General features: G+C 44.1%; 1 protein-coding gene and 1 non-coding gene across 3 annotated transcripts in view; both read left to right on the plus strand.

Annotated features, from left to right (window-relative positions):
* The first annotated feature begins 320 nt into the window (after window positions 1-320).
* Window positions 321-427, plus strand: LOC121446652. The gene has a single exon (XR_005974087.1). It is a non-coding gene; the product is annotated as a U6 spliceosomal RNA (small nuclear RNA).
* Window positions 428-2,255: 1,828 nt separating this feature from the next.
* Anapc5 (anaphase promoting complex subunit 5) overlaps window positions 2,256-26,845 on the plus strand; it is a 32,047-nt gene continuing 7,457 nt past the window's right edge. The window contains exons 1-11 of one of the 2 annotated variants that reach the window (XM_041648208.1): window positions 2,256-2,567; window positions 5,128-5,207; window positions 6,037-6,146; window positions 7,004-7,187; window positions 10,641-10,707; window positions 15,908-16,009; window positions 16,172-16,362; window positions 19,357-19,438; window positions 20,089-20,178; window positions 21,805-21,986; window positions 23,027-23,162. In XM_041648208.1, coding sequence (XP_041504142.1) covers window positions 2,397-2,567; window positions 5,128-5,207; window positions 6,037-6,146; window positions 7,004-7,187; window positions 10,641-10,707; window positions 15,908-16,009; window positions 16,172-16,362; window positions 19,357-19,438; window positions 20,089-20,178; window positions 21,805-21,986; window positions 23,027-23,162 — 1,395 coding nt within the window. In that variant the 5' untranslated portion in view covers window positions 2,256-2,396. The remainder of the gene's footprint in view (window positions 2,568-5,127; window positions 5,208-6,036; window positions 6,147-7,003; window positions 7,188-10,640; window positions 10,708-15,907; window positions 16,010-16,171; window positions 16,363-19,356; window positions 19,439-20,088; window positions 20,179-21,804; window positions 21,987-23,026; window positions 23,163-26,845) is intronic. The other variant, XM_041648209.1, reaches the window with a different exon arrangement.

Genomic DNA, 26,845 nt, shown 5'->3' on the forward strand with positions numbered 1-26,845 from the left:
CAGTGCCAGAGGGCATCAAAGGGAGCCAGAGCTCCTGGAGCTGGGGAAGAGACTTGGGAGGTACCCGATGTGGGTACTGGGGCCCAATCTCCAGCTCTCTGGAAGAGCAGTAAGTGCTCTTAGCCCCTGGGCAATCTTTCCAACACCTACATCACTTAGTAAACAAACAGGATGGACAAAACAAAGAAGACAGACCCTGTCTGGGCTTGCATGTAGCAGAAGGTGAATGGTAGGTGCATTTTGTTTGTTTCAAGAGATATATAAAACAACTAAGAATGGCAAATAATTAATAGTAATTTTATTTAAAAATATCTATTTATGTGCTCGCTTCGGCAGCACATATACTAAAATTGGAACGATACAGAGAAGATTAGCATGGCCCCTGCGCAAGGATGACACGCAAATTCGTGAAGCGTTCCATATTTTAAAGCCCCCTTTGGCTATCCTAATTAATATGTCCAATAAAAATTAAACACTAATTTCTAACACGGAATTTCCCTTTCTACCTTTATAATTTGTCATTTTTCTGTCTCTATCTAGAGGCAGTCCTTTGTCCCCTTCGGGGACAAATACCCCTTTCCCTCTCTCTTGTTCCTGTCCCCTTCTCCCTTGTGTCTTTGTCTCTAATTCCCTGCCCTCTGTCCCACGGGGCAAATAAATCTTTATGCTGAGAAAAAAAAAACAGAAAAAAAATCTATTTATTTTTATTTTATTTGTATAAGTATTTTGCCTGGATGTATATTGTGTTCTACATGCGTGTCTGGTGCCTTCAGAGGCCAGAAGAGTGACAGGCCATAAGAGCTAATAAGAAGCCTGAGCTAATGGGCCAATCAGTTTATAACTAATATAGACCTCTGTGTGATTTCTTTGGGACTGGATGGCTGACGGCTGTGGGACCAGGCAGAGTAGAAACCTTGGTCAACAGGAGGGGTTCGTTTAAGAAAATACCTAACACTCATAACATCTGGGCCATCTCTCCAGCCCTGATAATATAATTTAAGCTCTAGAGAACTAAGTGTCTTGAGATAGATATAGAAAAATAGAAGGGGCACTGTAAAAGGTCAGACTGAAAATATTGCAGGCTGGGGTTTGATCTTGAGGGGTGTCATGCACCAGACTTTGGACTTTGTAGTTAATTATGTAGGAAACAGATACCGCAAGGAGGTGATCTGACCTTCTGTTTCACTGAGGGTGTGGCACTTACAAACTGACCTAGATGTCTGCAAATGGCATTTGTGAGATGTTGAAAAAACATTGATTTTTGTTCGTTAAAAACAGAATAAGGCCAGGTATGGTGGCCCACGATCTTAATCCTAGCAATAGGAAGGCAGAGGCAGATTCTACAAACTGCATAGTGCCATCCTATATATTAAAAAAGTAAAAATTAATATAATGAATGAGTGAAAATAATTTTTTTTAAAGATTTATTTATTATGTATACAACTTTCTGCCTCCACACGCCAGAGGGCGCCAGATCTCTTTACAGATGGTTTGGAGCCACCATGTGGTTGCTGGGAATTGAACTCAGGATCTCTGGAAGAGCAGACAGTGCTCTTAACCACTGAGCCATCTCTCCAGCCCCGTGAAAAGAATTTTTTAAAAGCAGGGTCTTCCTATGCAGCCCTGGCTGGCCTGGAACTGGCTTTGTAGAACAGGCTGGTCTCAAACTTTCAGAGATCCACCTGCCACTGCCTGTGCCTCCTGAGTGCTGGTATAAAAGTTAGGGCCCACAACATTCAGTTTGAAAATATAATTTAAAGGTCCCAATTTAATTTTATTGGTTTTTAACACAATCATTTAAAAATGTCATTTGGGCAGGGTAGAGCTTTCGAATCATCGTAGCTACTGTGGTAGCCGTCGACGAGTAGGAAGGTTTGAGGCCAGGTTGAGCTTCTGTCTCAAAAAGGGGCGGGGCTTAGCTTCAGGTCTTTGTTAGAGTTTCCCTAGCATGGACGAGGCCTCGCGCTTGACCTCTAGTACAGCAAAAGGAAAAAATGCAATATGACCTATTTTCAAATTATATGAATGCACGTGCAGCCTGCTCCCTTTGTTGCTGACCGCAAGCATTGTCTCTTCCTTTTTACCGGATCCCTGTCCACGTCGACTAGGAACCTGTTCACCTTGGTTGAGCGTTTCCGTAGGGAACCGATTTCTGGTAACACTACGTTTGTCCCACCCCCTTCTGGATATTTTGATTGGCTGTAAGTCTACTTTCTGGTCTCTGATTGGTCGAAGGCCTCCCAGGCCCAGAGCACCGCTTCTGCGGGCAACAGTCCGGGGCGGGCGAGGTGCCGGGCGGGTGCAGTCATGGTGTAAGGCGGCTCGTGGGCGCGGCGCGCGGCAGGCCTTGAAGGCCTGTCATTGCCAGCGTCCACGAGAGCCACTACTTCGGAACGATGATGACCAACGGGGTAGTGCACGCCAACTTGTTTGGCATTAAGGACTGGGTGACGCCCTATAAGATCGCGGTCCTGGTGCTGCTGAACGAGATGAGCCGCACGGGAGAAGGCGCCGTCAGCCTCGTGGAGCGGCGGAAGCTCAACCAGCTGCTCCTGCCACTGCTGCAGGTGAGAGGCGTCCATCCTCTCCCGCCCGTTTCCGCGCGCCGACTGTCGGCCCCGCCCTAGGCCTGGGGGCGGGGAAGGTGCAGTCGTGGGCCTTCCTTCGGGCCGGGGTTCACCTGCAGCTCTGCTCTGGGGAACCTGGAAACGTTCCGGGGATGCTTCTCGCTAACGCTAATTGAGCACCTGCAATGGGCAGGCGCTTTCCATGCATTCTTTTTGCAGGCCTCATTGGCCCCTGTATTACCTGAGTGACTAGGGGGAGGCCTTCTGGAAAGCGGGGTACACATAATCTTGAGCTCTGGAGAACAAGGATAGGAATTGCAGATGCTCTTCCCTCTAAAGGACTGTAGTAAATAGAACCATGACATATCAGTGTTGCTCAAACTTATATGTGGTGGGTACTGGAGATGGTTTTATTTTGCAGACTTAGATTGTAGCTCCACTGACTGGAGAGAGTTCATCAAACCCTTTTGAGGCTTGACTTTCTCTCTGTAATGTGAGAAAGATGGTAGACACAATTGGCATTCATTTTAAAAGACTTACTTATTTTATATGTATGAATGTTTTGCCTGCCTCTGTGTATAGTGTGCTGCGTGCCCATATAGAAATCAGAAGGTGTGGTTTTCCTTGGAACTGAAGTTGCAGATGGTTGTGAGCCACCATGTGGGTGCTGGGAATTGAACTAAGGTCCTCTGTAAGATCAGTCAGTACTCCTAACCACTGAGCCATCTCTTCAGACCTAATTGGCATTTATAAGGGTTTCCATAATTTGTAACTCTCAGCTGTATTCATATTTCTAGTATTATAAGGGCATATTATCTCAAAAACCATAATACTGGGGGCTGGAGAGATGGCTCAGTGGTTAAGAGCATTGCCTGCTCTTCCAAAGGTCCTGAGTTCAATTCCCAGCAACCACATGGTGGCTCACAACCATCTGTAATGAGGTCTGGTCCCTCTTCTGGCCTGCAGGCATACACACAGATAGAATACTGTATACATAATAAATAAATAAATATTTTTAAAAAAAGCCATAATACTAAAATTTAGTAACTAAAAAAGAAATAGTGGTTTTAATAGCTTAACTCTTACCTGCCTGCCAGTTTTTTTTTTTTTTTTTTAAAAAAAGGTGGGTTGTTTTTTTCTTTTTTTGCCGTTTGGAATTCTTTTTGATTCTTTGCCCAGACACCTACTAAGGTTTTTTTAATTAATTAATTAATTTTTAAATTAATTAATTAATTTATTAAAGATTTCTGTCTCCTCCCTGCCACCGCCTCCCATTTCCCTTCCCCTCCCCCAATCAAGTCCCCCTCCTTCCTCAGCCCAAAGAGCTATCAGGGTTCCCTGCCCAGTGGGAAGTCCAAGGACCACCCACCTCCATCCAGGTCTAGTAAGGTGAGCATCCAAACTGCCTAGTCTCCCACAAAGCCAGTACGTGCAGTAGGATCAAAACCCAGTGCCATTGTTCTTGACTTCTCAGCAGTCCTCATTGTCCGCTATGTTCAGAGAGTCCGGTTTTATCCCAGGCTTTTTCAGACCCAGGCCAGCTGGTCTTGGTGAGTTCCCGATAGAACATCCCCATTGTCTCAGTGTGTGAGTGCACCCCTCGCGGTCCTGAGTTCCTTGCTTGTGCTCTCTCTCCTTCTGCTCCTGATTTGGACCTTGAGATTTCTGTCCGATGCTCCAATGTGGGTGTCTGTCTCTGTCTCCTTTCATTGCCTGATGAAGGTTAATATTCAGGAGGATGCCTATATGTTTTTCTTTGGGTTCTGACACCTACTAGTTTTAAAGTTTACACAGAATTAATCTAATAACATTCCAGTAGACTTTAATGCCTTTACTTACCATTTGACTTTCCCAATTCGTGTTTAATCTTTCCACTAATCCACAAAGTTTGTTGTAAAAACATCCAAATAGAATAAAAATTAATGTAGTTGCCAGGCAGGCATGATGGTGCAGGTCATTAACCCCAGCACTCGGGAGGCAGAGGCAGGCTGATCTCTGTGAGTTCAAGGCCGGCCTGGTCTACAAAGTAAATTCTAGGGCTGTTAAACAGAGAAACTCTTGTCTTGAAAACAAAACAAAAACAAAACAAAATGAAAAAACCCAAAGGCAACTAATGGAGTGAAAGGCAGCCCCCATGCTGTCCAGTTTTCTTTCTTTTTTTTTTTCCCAGGGAGTTTCAATATTAATCCATGTTATTGTTGAGTAGCAGTTTGAAAAGGGCTTAAACACTGCTAACTTTCTAAAACGGCTGCAGTGTGTCATGGTTTGAGCTCATCTAGGTTGTAACCATGATAGCTAAGGTTGCTATTTAACTAATGAAGGAAACGGGCTCAGAGCAGGCACGGTGTTGCGTGTTTCCAGAGTGCTGAAGGAAGGAGAGCCATGTCCTATAAATCCTGTTTATTCTTTCTAAAACAGTCCACAAATGTGAAGTAGTTCTTGGTGTTGTAGGTCGTCAGGAAAACCCTGATTCTGTATTTCTTGTTTGGAATGATCCATGAATGACTGTTTGCAGTTCTTTGGCCATTATCTCTAACCTTCCTGTTTCTCCTTTATGCAGGGCCCAGATATTACACTGTCAAAGTTATACAAGCTGATTGAAGAATCGTGTCCTCAGCTGGCAAATTCCGTGCAGATCAGGTAGACGGTCTTTCTACAAGGGGGTGGTGAAAATTGTAAAGGAGTGGGTGGAAGTTAGGACTTTTAACAAGATAGAGTTAGGGGCTGGGGGTGTGGCTTCGTCAGCAAAGTGCTTCCCTCCCATGCACAAAACCTGGTTCTAGCCCCAGCAGTAGACTAGGCGAGCAGTACGAGGCTGTGCCCAGCAATGGGAGGTAGAGGCAGGAAGAACAGAAGTTCAAAGTTTTCCTTGGCTGTAAAGCAAATTGGAAGCCAGCGGGATCCATGGCGAACTAAAGTTATACTTATTTGAGGGATTGTTTTCCTTAGTACCTTTATTTAAATTTTTTTTTTTTTTTTTTTTTGTTTTTCGAGACAGGGTTTCCCTGTGGTTTTGGAGCCTGTCCCGGAACTAGCTCTTGTAGACCAGGCTGGTCTCGAACTCACAGAGATCCGCCTGCCTCTGCCTCCCGAGTGCTGGGATTAAAGGCGTGCGCCACCACCGCCCGGCTATTTAAATTTTTTTAAGTGGATAGCATTAGACATAAAGTTTATATATTCTTTCCCTCCAGATGTATTATTTTTTATGGAATTACCTCCTTTTGTTTTAGATAATTCCATTTTTACTTTGACAAATGTTATGACCAGGAAGAGAGCAATGTATGATACTCTGGAGAAATATGGGAGTGACCTTTTAAGTGGAATATAAAGTTTGTTTTACAAGTCGCAGCTTTATACAAACCGTGAAATAACTTTGAAATCAGAACTGTTATAGGTAATTCAGGAATATGGAACATGGAAGATGTTCAACGGGCCTTCCTAAAACATGCATCCCAATTTTCTCATTCAGAATCAAACTGATGGCTGAAGGCGAATTGAAGGATATGGAACAATTTTTTGATGACCTTTCAGATTCTTTTTCTGGAACTGAACCAGAGGTTCACAAAACAAGTGTAGTAGGTATGAAACTTCTCAGAGGAGCAGAGAGCGCTGTCATTGAAGTGAGCAGCTTTCTGAGGGGCTTCTGTCATTCCTTTGGTGTACATGAACAAGCAGAATAGGGTATTGCTATCTTATGGTTTGTATTTGCTGTCTTACTGTTTTGATCCATATTTAACCATAATTTATGGAGAAGCTCCTCTGTTTTATCTGTAATAGTTAGTCTGGTTCTGGGGTCTTTAGGGTTTCCCAGCTCTTTCCACAGTCCTGCGGACCACTTGCCTGTGTGGTGCAACTGTAAGTGAGGGTCACCAGCCAAACCTAGGAAGCGAGGTAAGTAAAAAATACACTATTACTTTAGTATCTGCAGTACGTGCATACATGGCGTTTCTTTGATGCTTTTTCTACTAACTGTACCCATGTCCCTCCCCTCTGACTCCGTTGCATGGTTGTTTTTATGTTACTCGAATCAGTTGTTTATTGATTTCCTGTTTCCCAGGTCCTGGATATACGAGGTAGATATAGATTTTTGTCTCACAGAGACTATGTTATGCTGGGAGGAGGGGTGGCATATGGTTAAAAGTTAATCAGTAAATAAGCTAATTTAAACACTTCTTGAGTTTCGATTAGAATCAAATAGAGTAAATATCATGGCTTTAGAGAGTTTGAATAGCTGTGAAGAAAATAGAGGCCTGAAAGGATGGAGATGGGAGGGGCCTGAGCTCTGAACGGAAAGCATGAGGGAGGAACACTCCAGGAGGAGGGGCAGCATCTGCAGGCGCTTTGGATTCTTCCGAGAAAGAATTGGGCCCATAGTCGTTGCCTTGTCCTAGGATGTCAGCTAACGCCTTTATCTTGTCTGTGGTCTTCTTTTGTAGGTCTGTTTCTGCGTCACATGATCTTGGCCTACAGTAAGCTTTCTTTCAGTCAAGTGTTTAAGCTGTACACTGCCCTTCAACAGTACTTCCAGAATGGAGAGAAGAAGACAGTGGAAGATGCTGAGATGGACAGGGAGGATGCAGAGCGACAGATGGAAAAGGAGGAGCTCGATGTGTCTGTAAGGTAGGTCAGGTTTTCCTGTTGTGGCACAGCTTCACTGAAAGTGCTCGGGTTTGCTTTGCTTCAGGCTGGCTGTCCCTTTTCCGTCCCTGGGGATCCAGGTTGACTCACAGACTGCTCCAAGGCTTCATACCCTATGGTTTGGAGTTGGCTGGTGGGAAATCCAAGTGGACAGTCCACGGGTAGAAAGAGTGAGGTCAAGGTGTGGTTTCAGTGGCTCCCTTCCTTTGGGCTTATGGCAGTGGCTATAGGGGCACAGTTTCTGTCAGGTGATCCTCTTTACTTTTAGAATGTGGTGACTAGGAGGAGGTATTAGCAGGCATGGTGTAAAGGTGGCCCATTGTGATCTGCCCTGGGAATTGTCTTTCTCTTCCAGCTTCTCTGAGCCCTGGTTCTCAGATTTCTAAGTTTGAGCATGCAGTTCTTTCCTGTGGGGACAGCTACACTAATAAGCAATAGCACCAATCTTCAGAATGAGGGAACTTTTGACTGTTCATGAGAATCTCCTGAGGGCCGCCGAAAACACAGGCATTCTCCACACATACACATCTCTGTATAAAATGTTTTAAAATTAGCTTACAGTCCAGTGGCTTTCCATAAGTTTTCCTGTTCTTTGGACATCTGCTCTACACTGAGCTTAGACTCATCCCTGTCTGTCCTCAAACAGGAACACATATATACATATCACATACACACTCTCACACACATTGTTCCAGGTCGGGTATGATGGTGTAAGACTTTTTATCCCAAAGCTCAGGAGGCAGAGGCAGGAAGATCTCTATTAGAGGCCAGCCTGATCTACAGAGTTAGTTTTAAGACAGACAGGACTACATAGAGAGACTCTCTCAAAGGAAAAAGAAAGAAATTTACAAAAAAAAAAATACATTTATACATACATTCACACGTGTGTGTGTGTGTGTGTGTAGTTTTGTGTATTTCTTGACTCATTTGATTATTTGAAGCTTTTTGTTCTGTTTTTGTTGGGGATTGGGTCCAGGGCCTGTGCTGCTCTTTGGGTGCTCTACCATTGAGCTTTTTCTTCAGTTACTGTTTTAGAATGGTTAATTGAAGCCCTTTCTTGACTTTTGAAAAGGAAAATTTTAATTTTGTGTGTGTGTTGTGTGTGCAGTTTCTTTTTTCTTTCAGTGGGTGGCTAGAATCCACAACCTCATGCATGCTAGACAAGTAGCTACCCGACCCTTTTTTTTTATTTGTTTGTTTTTTGAGACAGGGTTTCTCTGTGGTTTTGGAGCCTGTCCTGGAACTATCTCTTGTAGACCAGGCTGGTCTCGAACTCACAGAGATCCGCCTGCCTCTGCCTCCTGAGTGCTGGGATTAAAGGCGTGCGCCACCACCGCCCAGCTCCGACCCTTTTTTTAAAAAAAAAAAAAATTTTATTTAGCTTTTATTTTATGTGCATTGGTGTGAAGGTGTCAGGTCTCCTGGAACTGGAGTTACAGACTGTTAGGAGCTGCCATTTGGGTGCTGGGAATTGAACCTGGGTCCTCTGGAAGAGCAGTCAGTGATTTTAGCTGCTGAGTCATATCTCCAACCCCTACCCTTGCCCCTTTTATGATTTTATTTTATTACATTGCAAGAAAAACTCCCCTTTCTTGTAGTTATTGGGGTGCTTTTAGCTTTCTACAGGGAAATTATTTTTCTTGTAAATTAGTATTAAATCTGAAAAAGGGGGAAACTAGCACATGAGGTAATTGTGTGCTTTGTAAGTCCCCCCACCTGACAGCCAGGTTCTCCTGTTTGAAGGGTAACCCCACTGATAGTCCAGACTGTCTGTCCTTAAACTCCAGACAATTCTGCATCAGCCTTCAGCTGTGGGTAACCCCACTGATAGTCCAGACTGTCCTTAAACTCCAGACTGTCCTGCATCAGCCTTCAGGTGTGGAGATTGCAAATGTGGGCCAGTGCTGCCCGCTCCAGTTAACTTAGGAAAGGGATGGCTGAGGATGTAACCCAGTGGAATAGAACTTGCCTTCTGAGACTCCAGGTTTAACCTTCTGTGCCTAAGAAACAAACACATTTGGAAGTTGAACTGTTCAGTTATTAAATGTTTCTCAAATGTTTTAAGACTGCAGTAGCAGAACAGGCAGCTGAAATTTAGCTTGGTGTTTGGTTCATCTTTTGTCTCAGCAGCAGCATTCATGCTGTGCAGAAGGAATGCCCGCCTGGAGAATTACACCATGTGAGCTTCCTCTGGAGAGCCTTGGGCTGCAAGAGACTTGTACTGTTTCTTTCCTGGGTTTGTGGGAGGTCCTAACATCTGAGGAAATTCTCATGTTTCTTTTCTTGGTGGTAACTTAATACCAATTTCCCAAACTCACTTATTCCATAAGAGTTTACTGAGTGTTTCCTGCATGCCAGGCACTATGTTCATTTTCAAAGAGGAGAAAATCCCCATGTTCCTGTCATTAGGTAGGGATGGACAGATGATGGAGAGGTGACTAAAGTTAAACTAACTTTGATAAATTTTCAAGAGAGTCACTGTGGTAAAAAATGAAACAGACACCATGTTTGGTGGTGTGCATAATGCTCACTGGGGAGAGAATAGGAATGGATCAAGGAGGCAGGATTATGAGTTCCAGATCTGCCTACGCTGAGTTCCAGGATAGCTTAGGCTATTTAGTAAGACCCTGTGTGCTTTTTCTTTTGTTTTATTTTTCTTTTTTTGACAGTGTTTCTCTGTGTGGTCCTGGCTGCCCTGGAGCTCACTGTAGACTAGGCTAGCCTTGATCTCAGAGATCCCCCTGTTTCTGCCTCCTGAGTGCTGGGATTAAAGGCGTGTGCCACCACCGCCTGGCAAGACTCTATTTTAAAGAAAGAAAGACTGGGGCATAAATTAGAGAGTCCTAGGAGTAGGGAGCTGTGGTATTCTGAAGGTTCACTCATGTTGTATATATGCCGGCAGAGTCTGGAAGAGAGCCTCTGAAACTGGGGCTTCAGATAGTTCTGAGCTGCCATCTAGGTGCTGGGAATCAAACTTGGGTCTTCTGCAGAACAACACTTGCTCCAAACACTGATCAATCTCTGCAGCCTGAGAATCTCCTGTTTTTAAAAGGCTGAATAATAATTGTATGCGTACACCCCATGTTGCTTATCTACAGTTTGTCAGTGGATAATTGAGTTTCTTTTATGTTTCAGCTGTTGTAATGCAATCTGAACCTAGATCTGTAGGTGTGTGTGAGTCCCTGCTTTTCATTACGTTCTGATGTTTGATTTTTTTTTAATGTGTAGTCCACTGATCTTGAACTTGCCACTTCCTGTCTCAGCCTCATTAAGTAGTTGAATTATAGGAGTGCATTGCCATAATTGACTTTGTACTTTTAAAGAATTTATATGATTTGTAAATGTTATCTCTTTTACTCATGTGTGATTCTTTGCTATTATTTTATTTATTTATTTATTTATTTATTTATTTATTTATTTGCTTTCATTTTCCAGAGAAGAGGAAGTATCTTGCAGTGGTCCTCTGTCCCAAAAACAAGCAGAATTTTTTCTTTCTCAGCAGGTATGTTAATTATGTAACTTAGGAGCTTTTTTCCTTTTAATAAGTCCTATGGTGTCCTGTCCATGTGAAGTTAGGGAGTTTATATTGCAGGAGTTTAGTGCCTGCTCCTCTTGTCTGTCTTACTGGTGACGTCCGTGTGCTGTGTCACTCTGTTCTTTTTTTTTTTTTTATTTATTTCTTGAACACTGGTGTTTTGCCTGTATATACTCTGTGTGAGGGTGTTGGATCCCCTAGAACTAGAATTACAGACAGTTGTGAGCTGCCATGTGGGTGGTAGGAATTGAACCCAGGTCCCCTGGAAGAGCAGCCAATGTTCTTAAACTGCTGAGCCATCTCTCCAGCCCCACTCTGTTGTTCTTTTAATGTTAAAATGCAGGCTCATTTGATGACAGTGTGTGACCAACAACCCATACCCTAGTAATTTAGTTTGGCTTTTTTCTTTTTTGCAGTTATGTATTTACTTGTAGTATTGAGGGGATGGAACCCAGTGTCCTGTGCTCACTAGACAAGCACTAAAGCAATCTGTTATATCCCCACTTAACATGTTTTCCCCATGTACACATGTCTGCTGTGTTGGTATGTGTATGGGTCTGCATGTGCACGTGCATCTCCCTCAGTTGTTCTCCGCCCTATTCATTGAGGCAGGAGTTCCCAGTTGAATCCACACTTGCCAGCTCACTCTGAGAATCCCTCTCTGCCCGTCTCACACTGGGATTATAGAGGGCAGCGCACAACCCCTCACCTTGTCTTTTTGACATTTTCAAACATAAATGTAAAGAAAAGTGCAGGGACAAAGTAGCTCAGTGTGTAAAGGTGCCTGTCACCAAGGTCTGGAACTTAGCATGGCAGAAAGAGAGAAGCAGCCTCCCACACATTGTCACCTGACCTCCACACACACCCCACCGATTGCTTTTTGTTAGTCTGAGATAGGATTTCATGCTGTAGCTCAGGCTAACCTCAAACTGTTGACAGTCTTCCTGCTTTGGTCTTCAAGTAGTCGGATTGTAATCTTGAGCCCCCCGTGCAGCAAAAGTGTGGGATAGTAAATGCCCATACAACCACTCCCCGTGTTCTACAATCACACTGTGCTCTGTAAGATGTTTAATACATGCTCTAGCCAGATAAAATGGGATTTTATGTTTTGGAGCAGGGCTAGGCTTTCACTGTGTAGCCTATACTGTTTTCTGACTTAAGCTCCTAAATGCTGGGATTAAGGCATGCACCACCACTACCCAGCCATCATCTTTTTTAAATTAAAAACATAATCAAGTGTATATTTGTGTCTGTGTGTGGGTATGTGCACATGGATGTAGTGCCCTCAGAGGCCAGAAGGAAGCAGGTGGATGGGAGCTGCCCGATGTGGGTGTTTGGCACTGTACTTTGGTCTTCTGGAAGAGCAGCTAGCGCTCTTAACAACTTAACCATCTCTTCAGGCAATTGTTTTATTTCTTAATGTTTTTCACGTTCCAGATCTTGGTATATGTTGCTCCAGATATGTCTTTTTACAGCTTTGAGCCATAGATTTTCATTATTGTGCTAACATAAACTAAATATTTTCTCCTGTGTTATTTTTAATACAAATAGAATTTTAATTTTCTTTGTCCTGTTTTTCTTTGTTTTGTTCATAAAATTTACTGCCTGCAAAAAAGATGTAGTATTTGGATTTTGGCCTAATGTGGTGGTATATGCCTTCAGTCTCACCACTGTAGAGACAGATGCAGGCAGATCTCTGTCAATTCCAGGATAGCCTGGTCTGGAATAATTGAGTTAGCCCTGCAGGTGACTTTCACATAGAATTCCTTAACTACGGAGCGTGGGTTTCATAACTAAGTACTAGTATTTGTCTCCTCACACCCGGTGCCCTGCAGATGAATTAAAGGGTTAAATGTAATGGGTAACGCTATAATTAGACCAGAGGGAGCTACATATTAAGTTTTAACTGTCTCTGGTGGGGAAAGCCTTTATGAACATAAAAGCTCTGGAAGAAACCATGTAGGAGATACTTGGTTTTTCAGCATAGAACTTAAGGTCTGCATGTCATCATCACATTCTCTACCTTAATTAGAAGGCAAACAACAAGACGGGCAGTATTTGTAATAAATGTGAGTGAAAGAGTTAACCATGTTACAGTAGAAATTCTTTTCAAAGACCTTTTGATGATGAGACAAAGTTTATGATATATTATTATGTGGAAAGAAGAACTGGACGGGCCTGGAGAGACAGTGGTTAAGAGCACTGGCTGCCCTTCCAGAGTCTAGACCCAGGTTGGGTTCCTAACACACCCACATGGAGGCTCAAAACCGGCTTTAACTCTGGTTCCAGGGGATCTGTTGCCCTCTTCTGGCCTGCATGGGCACTGCATATACGTAGTATACAAACATACCTCTAGGCAAAATACCCAAACACAAAATAAAAATAAATAAATAAAAACCTCTTTTTTAAGAAAAAAATAAAATTATTTTATCTTCTTAGATTTTTTGTTTTATTATTGTGTGGATGTTTTGCTTGCATGCATGTATGGAAACTGCGTGCATGCAGTGCCTGTGAAGGCCAGAAGAGGGTGGTAGATTCCCCTGGAACTCCAATTTATGGTTGATTGTGAGCTGACTGATGGGTGCTGAAAATTAAACCTGGCTCTTGGAAAAGCAGTCAGTGCTCTTAACCACTGAGCAACATTCCTCCTGTCCCTGCCCTTTTATTAATTTTTCCCTCTGAGATAGGGTCTCACTGTGTAGGTCTGACTGGCCTCAAACTGGCAAGGATTCTCCTGCATCTTGAATACTGTGATTACAGGCATGAACTGCCATGATTTTCTTACCTCAGTATGTGTCCCAGAAACTCTTGATCCTTCTGTAACTGCCACCCAAGTGCTAAGATTGCATGGTTAGGCCAATATACCAACTTCATACACATATGTGGAGAGAAAAAATAGGAGGGTAAAGTACCTTACTATAACCAGGTATGGTGATCCTCCAGTAATCCCAGCTGTTACTGAGGCGGTTAATGAGGCAGGAGGATTGGAAGATTAAGGCCAAATCCATTCAAGAAAAAAAAAGTATGGCCGGGCGGTGGTGGCGCACGCCTTTAATCCCAGCACTTGGGAGGCAGAGACAGGCGGATCTCTGTGAGTTCGAGACCAGCCTGGTCTACAAGAGCTAGTTCCAGGACAGGCTCCAAAGCCACAGAGAAACCCTGTCTCGAAAAACCAAAAAAAAAGAAAAGAAAAAAAGTATGCTAAAGTATTCATAATCTTCTAGCTGATAGTATTACTAGCTTCTTATTTCTTTTGTAGCCATTTCATATTTTATGGCAGTTTTTGTAATAATTAAAAAGAATTAAAAATGGAATGTCCATGAGTTTGAGGCCAGCCTGATCTACATAGTTAAGTCAGTCAGGGACACAGAGACCATCTCAAGAAAAGGGGGTTTAATTGGAAATTATTGTTGCTTTCCTATGGTCACAGAAGGATCGCTAGTTAGAGGTCAGCATGGACTACACAGCATGTTACCAAAAAAGAACCAAAATAACTACTATTTAGAGAAAAAGTCGCCTATATAAAATTTGAATGTACTGCCTGTATAACCCGTTAAGTATAAACATTTAATAGGGCTTTATTATTTAATATAAATAGTTAAGTATAAAACATTTAATAGTGCCGGGCGGTGGTGGCGCACGCCTTTAATCCCAGCACTCGGGAGGCAGAGGCAGGCGGATCTCTGTGAGTTCGAGACCAGCCTGGTCTACAAGAGCTAGTTCCAGGACAGGCTCCAAAACCACAGAGAAACCCTGTCTTGAAAAAAAACAAAAAAAAAACAAACAAACAAAAAAAACATTTAATAGTGCATTGATGCTCTCCTTTAATCCCAGCACTTGACAGGCAAATGAGGTAGATCTCTTGAGTTGAGACCAGTATGGTCTACTTATTAGTCTGGCCAGAGATGGGTACATAGCAAAATTGTCTTTAAAAAAATTAACTTGTAGCTGTTTTTTGTTTTGTTTGTTTTGTTTTGTTTTGTGCTACTCCAAAGAAATATGCAGCATAGACTACTGTCAGCTAAAGAGGGGTTTGTTTTGGCTCATAGATCAAGATATATTTAAGTCCAAGATTGATTGGCCCTGTTGTGTGTGTGAGTTGTTTTGTTTTGTTGTAGAGAAACCACTGCAGGGTTTCTCTGTAGCTTTGGTTTTTGGTGCTTGTCTTGGAACTCACTATGTAGACCAAGCTGGCCTCGAACTCACAGAGATCTCCCTACTTCTCCCTCCCAAGTGCTGGGATTAAAGGCGTGCTCCACCACTGCTTGGCTTGGTTTGGCTTCTGAGAGTCACACACTTTAGTGGGAAATGCTTGTCAAAACAAATGGACCCATCTCTAGCTGTGCCCCAGTGAGACTGAGGGATGTGCGTCCTAGGGGTACCTTTGAGGCCATAACCCTACTGGCCTAATTCCTACCACTAGGTGCTGTTTTTGTTGTTGTTGATGTTTTGTTTTGTTTTAGGAATCCTTACATAACTCTTTGAGAATCCCTTTAATGATTTTCCAGTGATTTTTAAAAGAACTCTCAAATTCCCGTAGGGCCCTTCATGATTTGAGTGGTTATTATGATCTGTTAGTTGGTTTTGATTGTTTTGGGATGCGTGTGTGTTTAAGACTCTACCTCTTAAAGGTCCCCAGCACTTCTCAGTACTGCCAAATTGGGGGCCAATGTGGGCTCTTTTGGGGCACCCATGCCGCAGTAGCATGCTCTATGTAGTTGCCGAGTCTACCCATGTGAAATAGCTAGGTGTAGGGCAGTACAGCGGATACTGTAAGGTGCTTTACATGTCCTAGAGAGAAGGATAAACACACAATCTGTCTGGAAAGAGTTCACGGCCTTGGGAGGGCTCAAGGGACATTTACACATAGTCTGGCAGCTGCCACAGGAAGGGGGAGTGCGGAGGACTCATGGGAGCATGTGCAGCTATCGAGCTCTTGCCTAGCCTAGGTGATAGAAAGTGGTTGGTTTGCTGGGCCTGGAAGGAGCATGTGGGTGAGGAGTGCTGGCCCAGAGGCTTGTGTCCACGAGAGGGAATAGTGGTGTGTGTGCTGGGGCGGTCAGTGCGTTTAGAAAGAGGATGTGCTGAGACTGATGGAGCGAACTTACTCTGTGATTTCCAGTGTGCCGTTCTTCTCTTTCTAATCTGTTGTCATTTTGATTTTCAGGCTGCTTTGTTGAAGAATGATGAGACTAAAGCCCTCACCCCAGCTGCCCTGCAGAAAGAATTGAACAACTTGTTAAAATTTAATCCTGACTTTGCTGAAGCAGTGAGTTTTTTCCAGAATTTGTTGTTGGGTTGCGATGAAAGGCCACTGCTGTTTGTCATCTGTGGGCTGTTGCAACCCTAGTATCTTGAATCCCTCGTTTTTCCTATGAAGGTTAAAGTGAACTCTGGCTTCCATGCAACTGTTAATTCTTTCTTCTTTTAGCATTACCTCAGCTACTTAAACAACCTCCGTGTTCAAGATGTTTTCAGTTCAACACACAGCCTTCTTCATTATTTTGACCGCCTGATTCTCACTGGAGCCGAGGGCAAAAGTAATGGGGAAGAGGGCTATGGCCGGAGCCTGAGATACGCCGCTCTGAACCTGGCTGCCCTGCACTGCCGCTTTGGTCACTAGTAAGTTCATAGACTTCTGTCCATGCGGACGTGGAAGACGAGCTCCTCAGTGTTAACCGAAAAGTGTTTTAAAAAACAATCCACCTTTTGCCAGGGTTGGTGGTGATGCACTCCGGAGCAGAGGCACTTACATTTCTGAGTTTGAGACTAGCCTGGTCTACATAGTGAGTTCCACGCCAAGCTAGAGCTATGTAGTGAGACCCTATCTCAAAAATGAACAAAACCACTCTTGAGGCATGGTGGCACATGCCTGTAATCCCAGCATTCAGGAGTTTGAGGTAAGAAGACAGCTGCAAGATCAAGGACAGCCTGGACTACATAGAAGACCCTGTAACAAAACAAGCAATTTTATTTTTAAAATGTAGAAAGAAACTAATTTGAGATTTTTCTAGATTTGTTTCTATCTTCCAGAGTGAACAAGTTAATGAAAATTTTCCTTCGTAGTATGCCCCCTGGTGTCACTTTCTAGTGTTGCATGTTTTAATGCCTAGGCCTAGTTTGTCTTTTTACTTCGAAGAACAACACAGCCATTTAGGGATGAGGAAACTGGGTTATTAGGCCAAAGGTTCCCAAAAGGATTTTTGGATGTAATGACAGTGCTGCAGAAGCTATTTTCAGTACTTAAAAAGCTAAAGGAAAGTTGTCTGCTAGTAGACGCCTGCATAGCTTGCTGGAGTTCTGTGTGCTTTGCATGAGTTCAGGCAGCCATGAGGTAAAACTGGTTGATTTTGTTATGGTATATACCTGGCTTTATTGTTTATTTTGTTTTGTGGAAAATACATGAGAACTTGTAGTCAGGGCAAGTGTGTGGCATTTTCCTGTTAGAAAAGGTCATGTAAGAAGGGCTTTATGCACGTGTGGCTGCTAAAACAGTGGAAGCTGGTGGGTGCGAATTACCAGACAGTTTGAGAAGAGCACACTCTGAACACTCTCAGAAACATTGTGGTGCGCAGGTCTAGAGCGGGATGTCCTCAAGGACAGTGGTTATGTGAGACTCCATAATATCTTATGGTAATTAACTCCTTTTTCTGCTTTAATAACCTCTGCATTGAGCGTGTTTTTTGTTTGTGTGATTGGTTGATTTTATTTATTTATTTATTTATTTTTTGGTTTTTCGAGACAGGGTTTCTCTGTGGTTTTGGAGTCTGTCCTGGAACAAGTGGTTGATTTTTTTTTTTTTTTAAACTCCTCTTGGGGTGCTGGATATGGGACCCAACCCTGTAACTGTTTACCACTGAGCAACAGCTCCAGCCCCAAAGACCTTTCTCTTTTTTTAATAGGGTTTCATGTTTTTCAGCTGCCCTCCAACCTGCTACATAGCTAAGAGTGACATTGAACTTTAATCCTCCTGCCTCTCCTAATGCTGGGATTTCGGATGTAGAGCAGCACACCTGCTTATGTGGTGGTAGAGACTGAACCCTGAATTAGGCGCACACTTTGCTGACAGTTATATCCCTAGCCCCATAATGTTGGATATTTCTTTATCATACACTTCATACTAGGCACCATGTGTGTGTCAGGAATAGAGAAGTGAAAATAGGAAACACTAATGTGAAGTTTCCCGTGCAGAGGGAGATGGCGGTATAGAATGTAACAGTAGTGTTTTGGCTAGCACTAGACCAGGATGGGAACTGTGGTGATGGAGTTGCCCTTGCTGGAAGAAGGAACATTCTTACTCCAGGTGTGTGCCAAGGTCACAGGTTAGTCCTGCTTACAGCCTGCTGACCTGAGAGTGGAACAGATTTAGGGCAGCCAAGTGGCCAGTGCCTGTGTTCGGAGGAAATGGTTGCATCAGTGAGAAGGGTCCACGACTTATGGTTTGTCTGCGCGATATGCATCTGTATATTAGGAGAAATAGTAGGTGACAGAGATCAGCATTGGGTCCTGGAAACTCCAGCATTCACTGAGCAGTGTAGGAGGCCATTGCTTCTGTCTTAGAAAACTAAGTTGGCAACCCCGTACACCCCAGGTGTGGAACCCGCTTGCCTCTTGCTAGATTTTAGACTTTTTGAAACAGTCTCATGTAGCCTAGCCTGGTCACAGGCCTGGCACTGTCAGGTTCTTTTACTGAAAATGTTTGCTTGACTTTCTTGAAGTTTCTGTGTTGGCAGTTGCTAGTCCTGCTGTATAGTTCTTTCAAGCTCGTGTTTCCTAAGCTTAGCACTGTATGACCAATCTGTTGTTGTTTAATGGAATGATATTAACTGAGAACTCTGTGTGTGTGTTTCCTGTTCTCAAGTAGCTCATGATCTACATTCTGCTCAGCATGGAAAGCAGTTTGAAAGAAATGCAAAACAGGTTAAAAAAAAACTGTCTGGCTTCTCTATTTGGACAGGCAGTCAAGAAAAAAACCCAGGATCACTTAGTTAAATCTCACCCATGCAGCTGTTGCTAGTGTTGGAAGAAAATTCACTGTGTACCTTTTCCTTAAACAAGTGGCTTCCAAGAATTTTTGGTTCTCACATTGAGGTGCCAGTGGCAACATTAGTGAGTTTTTCATCCTGTCATTTGCTGTTGGGAAATTCAGAGTGGAAGGCATGGCCTGTGCCATTAGGAGGTTTGTGTAGTGGTTAATAAAATTAACACAGATTAAGAAAGCAACATGCAGTAGTATTTAATGGAGCAATGCAAAATGTGATGTTTTTTAGAGGGTTTTTTTTTTTTAAACAATGCAGAAAAGAACTTTTCATTAGGTAAAATATTGGTCTTTTCCTTGCTGTTCTCTTGGCAGTGAACAACTGGCACAAACATTTTAGAAGCAGCAAGGAAAGCCATTCCCTTTACTAGACATTCTCTCAGGAAGGACCTGTCCCTGCCTCCACAGTGGATGCTTCCTGCTCCTGGGGCTGGGGCAGCCACTGAGAAAACAGTCCATAAATAGCCACAGTTGCTGGAGAGCCTGCACACGGACAACTGCGTGCAGATGACTTCCTGCTACTGACGCTTGCATGTTTGTGATTGCTAATGGGATATTAATGTTTAGTCTGTCATTAGTCAACAGGCAGAGCTCGCCCTGCAGGAGGCAATTAGGATTGCCCAGGAGTCCAACGATCACGTGTGTCTGCAGCACTGTTTGGTGAGGCCGTCCTCTGGTCTTGGGATTTTGCTCACGGGTTGAGTTGGCCTCCTGGAGGCCCAGTTTGAATCAGGTTGTTTTACAGTGGAGCAAAGGTCCTTAGCAGTGAGGGGAAACTACTTAGGTGGACACAGAATTCACAACGGGCCCCCATAGTCATTTGCCTTTCTTAATTCATGGCATTCGTTCTGCTTTGAGTGCTTCTTATCTGTAAACTCACCATGAAAAAACGAGTTAAGTCTTGCATAGATATTGGCATTAGTGAAACAAGATACTATGCCTAATAATTTGGTGAAATATTGGTGTATTAAAGCATAATCACCAAGTATATAGAGTCCTAAGACACTTAACGACCACCTGTGACTCTCGTCTCAGTTAAATGCCAGATGGGAGCCTTGTGCTTCTTTCTGAAATGCCTACCACTTGCTGGAGAGATACAGTGGGCCACTGGCTTGTTTATCTCAGTCTGGCTTTGGTAAAGGTTTTAATGTTCCTGACAGGTTTCATTAACACTCAGACAAATTCACAAGAGGCAGTATTTTAGGGGGTTCATTTTGTCCCTTTTAAATGCCTTATGTCCACATTGATGTTCACTGGAACATCCACCATTGCCATTGTTATGACACATTTTGATGGTTATCTCTTGCCAGAGCTGGCTTTATGTGCTGGGGCAGAAGAGAGCCGATAGCTATGTTCTGCTGGAACATTCTGTGAAGAAAGCAGTACATTTTGGGTTACCGGTAAGGCTCATCTTTCTGTGAGATTGTTAGAATAAATGGTGTGGAGTCTCTTCTTCCGCCCACCTTTGTCGTGGCCCAGCATAGACTTAGCGTGGGTATTTCAACGTGTGGTTTCGTTCTTGGTTGCTTCCTATGACTTTAATTATTAATCACACCACTAAATTCTTTTGGGCAGGTTTCTCTCTATTCCCTTTGTCCTAACAACATCTGTGAGAGCTCCACTTACTGATTTGATAAGAGATCTTTGTTTAGTTTTAGTTTATTGAGCAACAGTTAGAAAAATTATAGGAAAGACTTTTCTTCTTTCTTAGTGCTGGGAATACAACCCATGACCTCACACATGCTAGGCTAGGCAAGCGCTTTACCACTGAGCTACATCCCCAGCTCTGGGAAGGCTTAATTTTAAGCCAGGGACTGGCAAACTACAGCCTGTGTTTCAAATCTGGTACTCTGCCTGTGCATGAACTTCGAGCAAAGAAAGGTTTACATGTTTAGATGGATGGGTCAGGAGAACAGCCACAGTAAGCAGAGACCAAATGTGGCCTGGAAACTGGAATCTGCTCTGACCCTTGTCAGATCGTTTGCTGGTCCTTGTTTTAAACAATAAGCAAAGCCTGCTGGGAAGATGTTTTCATTGTAGCCTTAGTGACACAGACTAGGCAGAGGGCGGGGTCTATGTGTAGAGAATAGGAATGACTTTGGGGTCTAGACCGCCGATGGAGGAGCGTTGTTCTGTCTGGGCATCTGCTGGATCCGTGGCCATAGACCATGAGATTGAGAGCAGTTTGATGTACACCTGTTCCGTCTGTGACCATAGACCATGAGATTGAGAGCAGTTTGATGTACACCTGTTCCGTCTGTGACCATAGACCATGAGATTGAGAGCAGTTTGATGTACACCTGTTCCGTCTGTGACCATAGACCATGAGATTGAGAGCAGTTTGATGTACACCTGTTCCGTCTGTGACCATAGACCATGAGATTGAGAGCAGTTTGATGTACACCTGTTCCGTCTGTGCATTACCTGTGTGATCTCTTTGGGGAAAGGAAACATACATGGACAGAATTGAAGTGGCTCTTTAGAGACGACTTAATATACTCTTGTTACAGATTTAGCCTTTTTTAGTTAAACTTTGCCCTTGAAGATTATTCCAGAAGTTAAGATGATAACTTGTTGCTCATGACAGGCATCCTTTTTATTTTTGATCTCCTGTTATCTAATGTGCCTGGCACTGTTTGATCTATTATCTCATTGTAATCCTTACCACAATTCTTTATGATAGGTTTGATGCCCATTTTACAGATGAGGAAGCTGAGGCTTAGCTAAGAAGCTAAGTGACTGGCCCTAAGTCAACAGTAAGTAGCAGAGGCAGTGTCTAAGTCCAGGTTACCTAATGCCGAAGCCCTGGCTCTTTGCCACGTACCCTCTGCTTCTCTTTCAGCCCTAGAGTTTCAGGAACACGTCTCTCATGGGTCAGGGTTCAGGTCAGGCCATAGGAACTTTCCTTTAAGTAGAGCTGTCACTGTGCATGTGCTGAAATGTGAAATCCACCACATTTCTGAAGAGCAAAACAAATTCTGCCATGTAATCTCTATCTTGGGTCGTGGGTATATCTGTCCCCTTAGTACCTCGCCTCCCTGGGAATACAGTCCCTTGTTCAACAGAGAGCTTTTGCTGGGAAGACGGCCAACAAACTGATGGACGCCCTAAAGGACTCCGACCTCCTGCACTGGAAACACAGCCTGTCGGAGCTTATCGATATCAGCATTGCACAGAAAACGGCCATCTGGAGGCTGTACGGCCGCAGGTAGGTCTCCAGGCAGACTGCCAGAGCCGCGGAGGTGTGGAGCCTGTAGAGACAAGCAGGGGCTGTCAGACTGGGCCTGTGCAAGGTTGTCCCCTTCGGAAGTTGTTCGAGGAGGGGATTAGAGAAAATGCTTCGTCATCTGGAGACATTTTGTAGTCTGCACGAACTTGGCAAAGTCCTCCCCATATACACGGTTTACTCTTCCCGGCTGCTCTGTGTATAACCGGTGGGTGATCTCTCATCTGGTTTGCACATTTGATCTCAAAATCCTGAGTGTAATTGACCAGTGACCAGCTGGGGCTCAAACCTAGATCACCTGACCTGGAGCTGAGCCTCCCCCTCCCCGTGTTCGCATGCTGCATGGCCTCCTTGTGCAAGTTCAGCATCCCTTCCCCATAACTGCTTGTGTAGACAAGATTGCTTCTCTGTTGAGGTGTTTTCTCTGGGATATCTCCAGCCTCTCTGTTTTCCACGTAGCCACCTGTAGTTTGGAAGTAAACTTCTGAACCAGAGTTTCTCTGGAGCCCTGTCTCAATCTCATGCATCCCCTAGACATTCTGTTGTTTCTAGGAATTCAGTAATGAAAGGAAGCGCCTCTTTACCAGTCTTGTTTTTGTATTTCAGATAATTTTTTGGCACGGTGTGCTCTGAAACAGCTGCCGACACTGGCCACTGCCTGCATTGCCAGAGCAGCCGGTGCCAGGATGGCATCGGGTCTGAATTTACCCGTGAAACCTAATTAACATCCTGTGACCTCAGGGAACATCGTGGATGGGGAGGTGGGGGTGGGGATCTGGGTGCTGAGTGCTCCCAGGTGTGCTGACCTACTCTGCGTCTCCTTGGGGACTGCATACCCAGGATACTTCTGTTCTCCTCGGCCTGAAGGCTGGAGAGCTGGCATGGGGAGAAATTGCTTCCACACATCCAGAGCCGCAAGAGTTAACTTTCTTGTGTCTCCACTGAGGATAACTGTAGGGTATGGCTCAGGGGCAGCCTGGGTCTGCTGCCTAAAGGGAAACTTGTCCCCTCTCCTCACCCAGCACCATGGCACTACAGCAAGCCCAGATGTTGCTGAGCATGAATAGTCTGGAGTCGGTGAATGCGGGCGTGCAGCAGAACAACACTGAGTCCTTTGCTGTCGCTCTCTGCCATCTTGCAGAGCTACATGCAGAACAGGTAGGTCTGCTGTGTTAGTTTGTGCTTTGTTGCTGTGGCAAAATTCCTGAGAAAACCAGCTTGAAAGGAGGCACAGTCCATTAGATCAGGTGCACGTGGTGATAAAGATCTGTTTACCTCGTCCCAACGTCGCCTCCAAGGGTGTGGCCCAAATGTTAATTGAAAGGGTGGCACCATCTCCTAGTGGGCTTTTGAGGAACATTTCAAATCCAGCTGCAGCACAGGTGGACTGACTGGTTTTGCTCTAGGGCACTTCTTTCCTTTAGTGCTTGAGAAAAGCACTGGCTGTGTGTTGGATGAGTCTGTTTGGTGCAGTTGTTGAAGAATGAAGTTCCCTGCGGAGATGGTCTGAATGTGGAATGTGTAAAAAATTGTCAAAGGTTTTGACATCAGTGAAGAGAATATAAGGTTGGCTACTTGTGTTTAAGAAACAGAATAGGCTGGGTGTGGTGGCCCATGCCTTTATTCTCATCACTGGGCAAGCAGAGGCAAGTGGATCTCTGTGAATCTGAGGCCAATCTTGTCTGCATAGTGAGTTCCAGGGCAACCAGGGTTATGTAGAGACCCTGTCTCAAAAACAAGAACAACAAAAACAAAAAAGAAACAGAATAAAAGAGATGGAAGCTGAATGCAGCAGAGGTGTCGGTGTGTGTCTGTGTGTACGCGCGCGTACAGAAAAGAGAGAAAGGGGAGTATGGTAATGCAGCCGGAACAGTTAGCCAATGTCACTCTCTTGTTCTGTGCCAACAAGCCTGTGTTCAGTGTTGTCTGTGTGTTATCTTGCAAAATCCTTTGAGAGCCTCAAGAATATGAGGTCCAGGCAATTTAAATATCTACCCACCAGTACATGTCAGTTCTGTTTCTAACCCATGTTTGGCTGACCCAAAGTACAGTAGGAGTTGCTTGTGACCTTGGCTTGTGTGGTGCATAATTGTACATAATTCTCTTTGTAGGAGGTTAAATCAAGTCCTAATGCTTCAGGAGGAGATTGCAGCCCGGGCCTTACAAAGCGAGCTGCAGTTTGAGCAGGCCTCCTTTATGTCACTATTCCTCTTCAGCCTTTGTGGTCTCCATCGTTGTGATGTAGTCCCAGCCTATACAGTAAAGATCTCTCCCACTTTAGTTTAGCATCTTCTAGCCCTTCCTTAAACACAGGTTTGAGGTTAGGCTCTGATGGGTTCTGTCTGTCCCCATTGGTTTTTGTCTTCTTGTGTTGCCTGGGAAGTTGCACTCACCCTTTCCCAAGCCAAAGGGTAAACCATCTGTGTTTACTCTGCTTTCTTCCAGGAATTTGATATGTTTAATCTTCCTAGGTTTCTTCTTCCCTTTTACTGGTGCCAGAGCTTCATCTCATTCCTCGGGTGCTGTCTCTACATTGTCTTTTGAGACAGGGTTTCTCACTAGCCTGGGCCAGCAAGTCCTGAGAATCTGCCTGATTTGTTTCTCTAGTGCTGGGATTACAAATTTATAGTACCATGTCCAGTTTTCTAATTTTCTTAATTTTTTGGGACTAAACTCAGATACTCATGCTTTAGTGTAAGCATTCAATCCCTGGCCTGTCTCCCAGCCCTGCTTATGTAGTTCAGAGCTAACTTTAAATTGTTCTCTCGCCTTTGCCTCCTGGGCTTGCATCCAAGACTGCAGGAACTGCCTAGCATCTTCCTTTCCTCCTGACCCCGTGGTTAAGTGGCCAGTAAAGAATGAGCTCCAGGAACCTGTGCGACTTTTTTGTCATTGGTTTTGTTGGTTTTCTGTTTTTTGAGACAGGTTAGTTACTCTGTGTAGCCCTGGCTGTCCTGGAACTCACTCTGTAGACCAGGCTGGCCTCGAATTCACAGAGATCCACCTGCTTCTGCCTCCCAAGTGCTGGGATCAGAGGTATGCCCTACCACTGTCCAGCTCTGTGGGACTTTTTGAAGTGACAGTGTTGCCACTGAGCTTAACCTTAGATGGTTTACTTTTCTCCCTCTCCCCCTCCCTCTCATGCTACTCCAGACTTGAGGTTCTCCTGCCTCATCTTGAGTTGCTGGAGTCGCAGGTGTCCACCACCATGCTCAGCTGCTGTGGATGTGTAGACTAGTTCTTTCTCATTCTACTGAATTTGTGTGCTGCTTTACAGAAAGTGTAGTCCTGGTGTGATTCTTCTCACCTTTGGACTTTCTGCATGGCCTTTGTTGGAGTTTTGTGACTCCCCTCTCCCCATAAAGCTTTGAAAAGTCTTAATAATCCTGCCCCTTTGGACTTGTATAATAGTTTTACCTTCCTTCCGTTTTCCTTTTTAGTCTTTTGTGATCCCACCATTACTTGCCAAGATGTGTTGGGAGCTTTTAATGACTGCTAGAACGATGGCAGCTTACTCGTTCTGTAGCTGCTTTAGCAAGACCTTTGATTTTAGAGTATCTGCCTCATGTGTTTTCTGTGCTGAGAACTGCCGGGCGTTTAATGGCACTGGTTGGGCTGGCCACCTGTGGAAAGGCAGGCTTGTCTCAGCCTTGGTTGATTCTTTTACTCCCTTTGTCTCTGCTTCTGAAACTGGTTTCCAAACGAACTGGCTGTTGCACTGTGCTTGCTGGGGTGGCAGGACTGGGTGAGCATGGGGAGGCCTTTGTGACCTCCTGCAATCCAGAGGGACAGACTAAACTCTTTCCCAAGGTCTTCCTGAGAGACCGGGGTCATCACGTACCGTTCCTTTCTGAGCCTCAGAAATGGTAGATGCATCTGAGCTATTTCTTAGAGGGAGATGACTGCAGTGTGTACAAAGTTCTCTTTACTTGGTCTGAAGGTTGGACAGCCCATCTCAATACCAGCCCAGCTCTCTGTGGCATTCATGAAAACAGTAGGCAGAATTGGCCTGTAAAAATCTTGAAAGAAAAATGATTGTTGCTATAGTTCATTGTGGGTTTCACTTCAAATTAAAGCTCAGTTGTGTGATAGCTCTACCCAGTTCACCCCTTGGTGGAAAGATAAGAGCAACTTGAAAATTCGTGACTAAAAAAGACAGCACCCTACAGTATACATGTCTGTAAGAACGGTGTGAGTGGGTTCATAGAAGAACATGGACGTCAAAACAAAAAAGAGAAAACTCAGTTTTGTTGAAATTAAATTAAGACCACTGTAGCTCATTGAGGTGGCTCAGTGGGTAAAGGCCTTGCTGCCACGCCTGCCAACCTGAGCTTGATCCTTGGAGCTCACATGGTGGAAAAAGAGGACCAGCTTCTCCTGATTTTCCTCTGACCTGCACACTAAATAAATAATGTCAAATAGCTGGGCAGTGGTGGTACACACCTTTAATCCCAGTACTCAGGAGGCAAAAGCAGGCGGATCTCTGTGAATTTGAGACCACCATGGTCTACAGAGCGAGTTCCAGGACATGCTCCAAAAACTACAGAGAAACTCTGTCTTGAAAAACCATTAAAAGAAGGAGAAAGAAAGGAAAATGGTAATATAGATTTAATATGTATTATCACTGGAAAGATCTGGAACTCAAAAAATATTTGTTTTGCCAGATGTGGAGGAGCACACCTTTAATTCCAGCACTTGGGAGGTGAAGCAGTAGGCAGACGTAGACAGATCTCTGTTCTTCTAAGGCCAGCCTACATACTGTGTTCCAGGCTAACCAGGGCTATATAGTGAGGTCCAATTAAAAACAAAAACAAAAACAAACTAAACCCCACAACATTGGG

This window comes from Microtus oregoni, unplaced genomic scaffold, assembly GCF_018167655.1.
Source record: "Microtus oregoni isolate MIOR12 unplaced genomic scaffold, Mior012 000003F_ref0000135, whole genome shotgun sequence".
Classification (NCBI taxonomy): Eukaryota; Metazoa; Chordata; class Mammalia; order Rodentia; family Cricetidae; genus Microtus; species Microtus oregoni.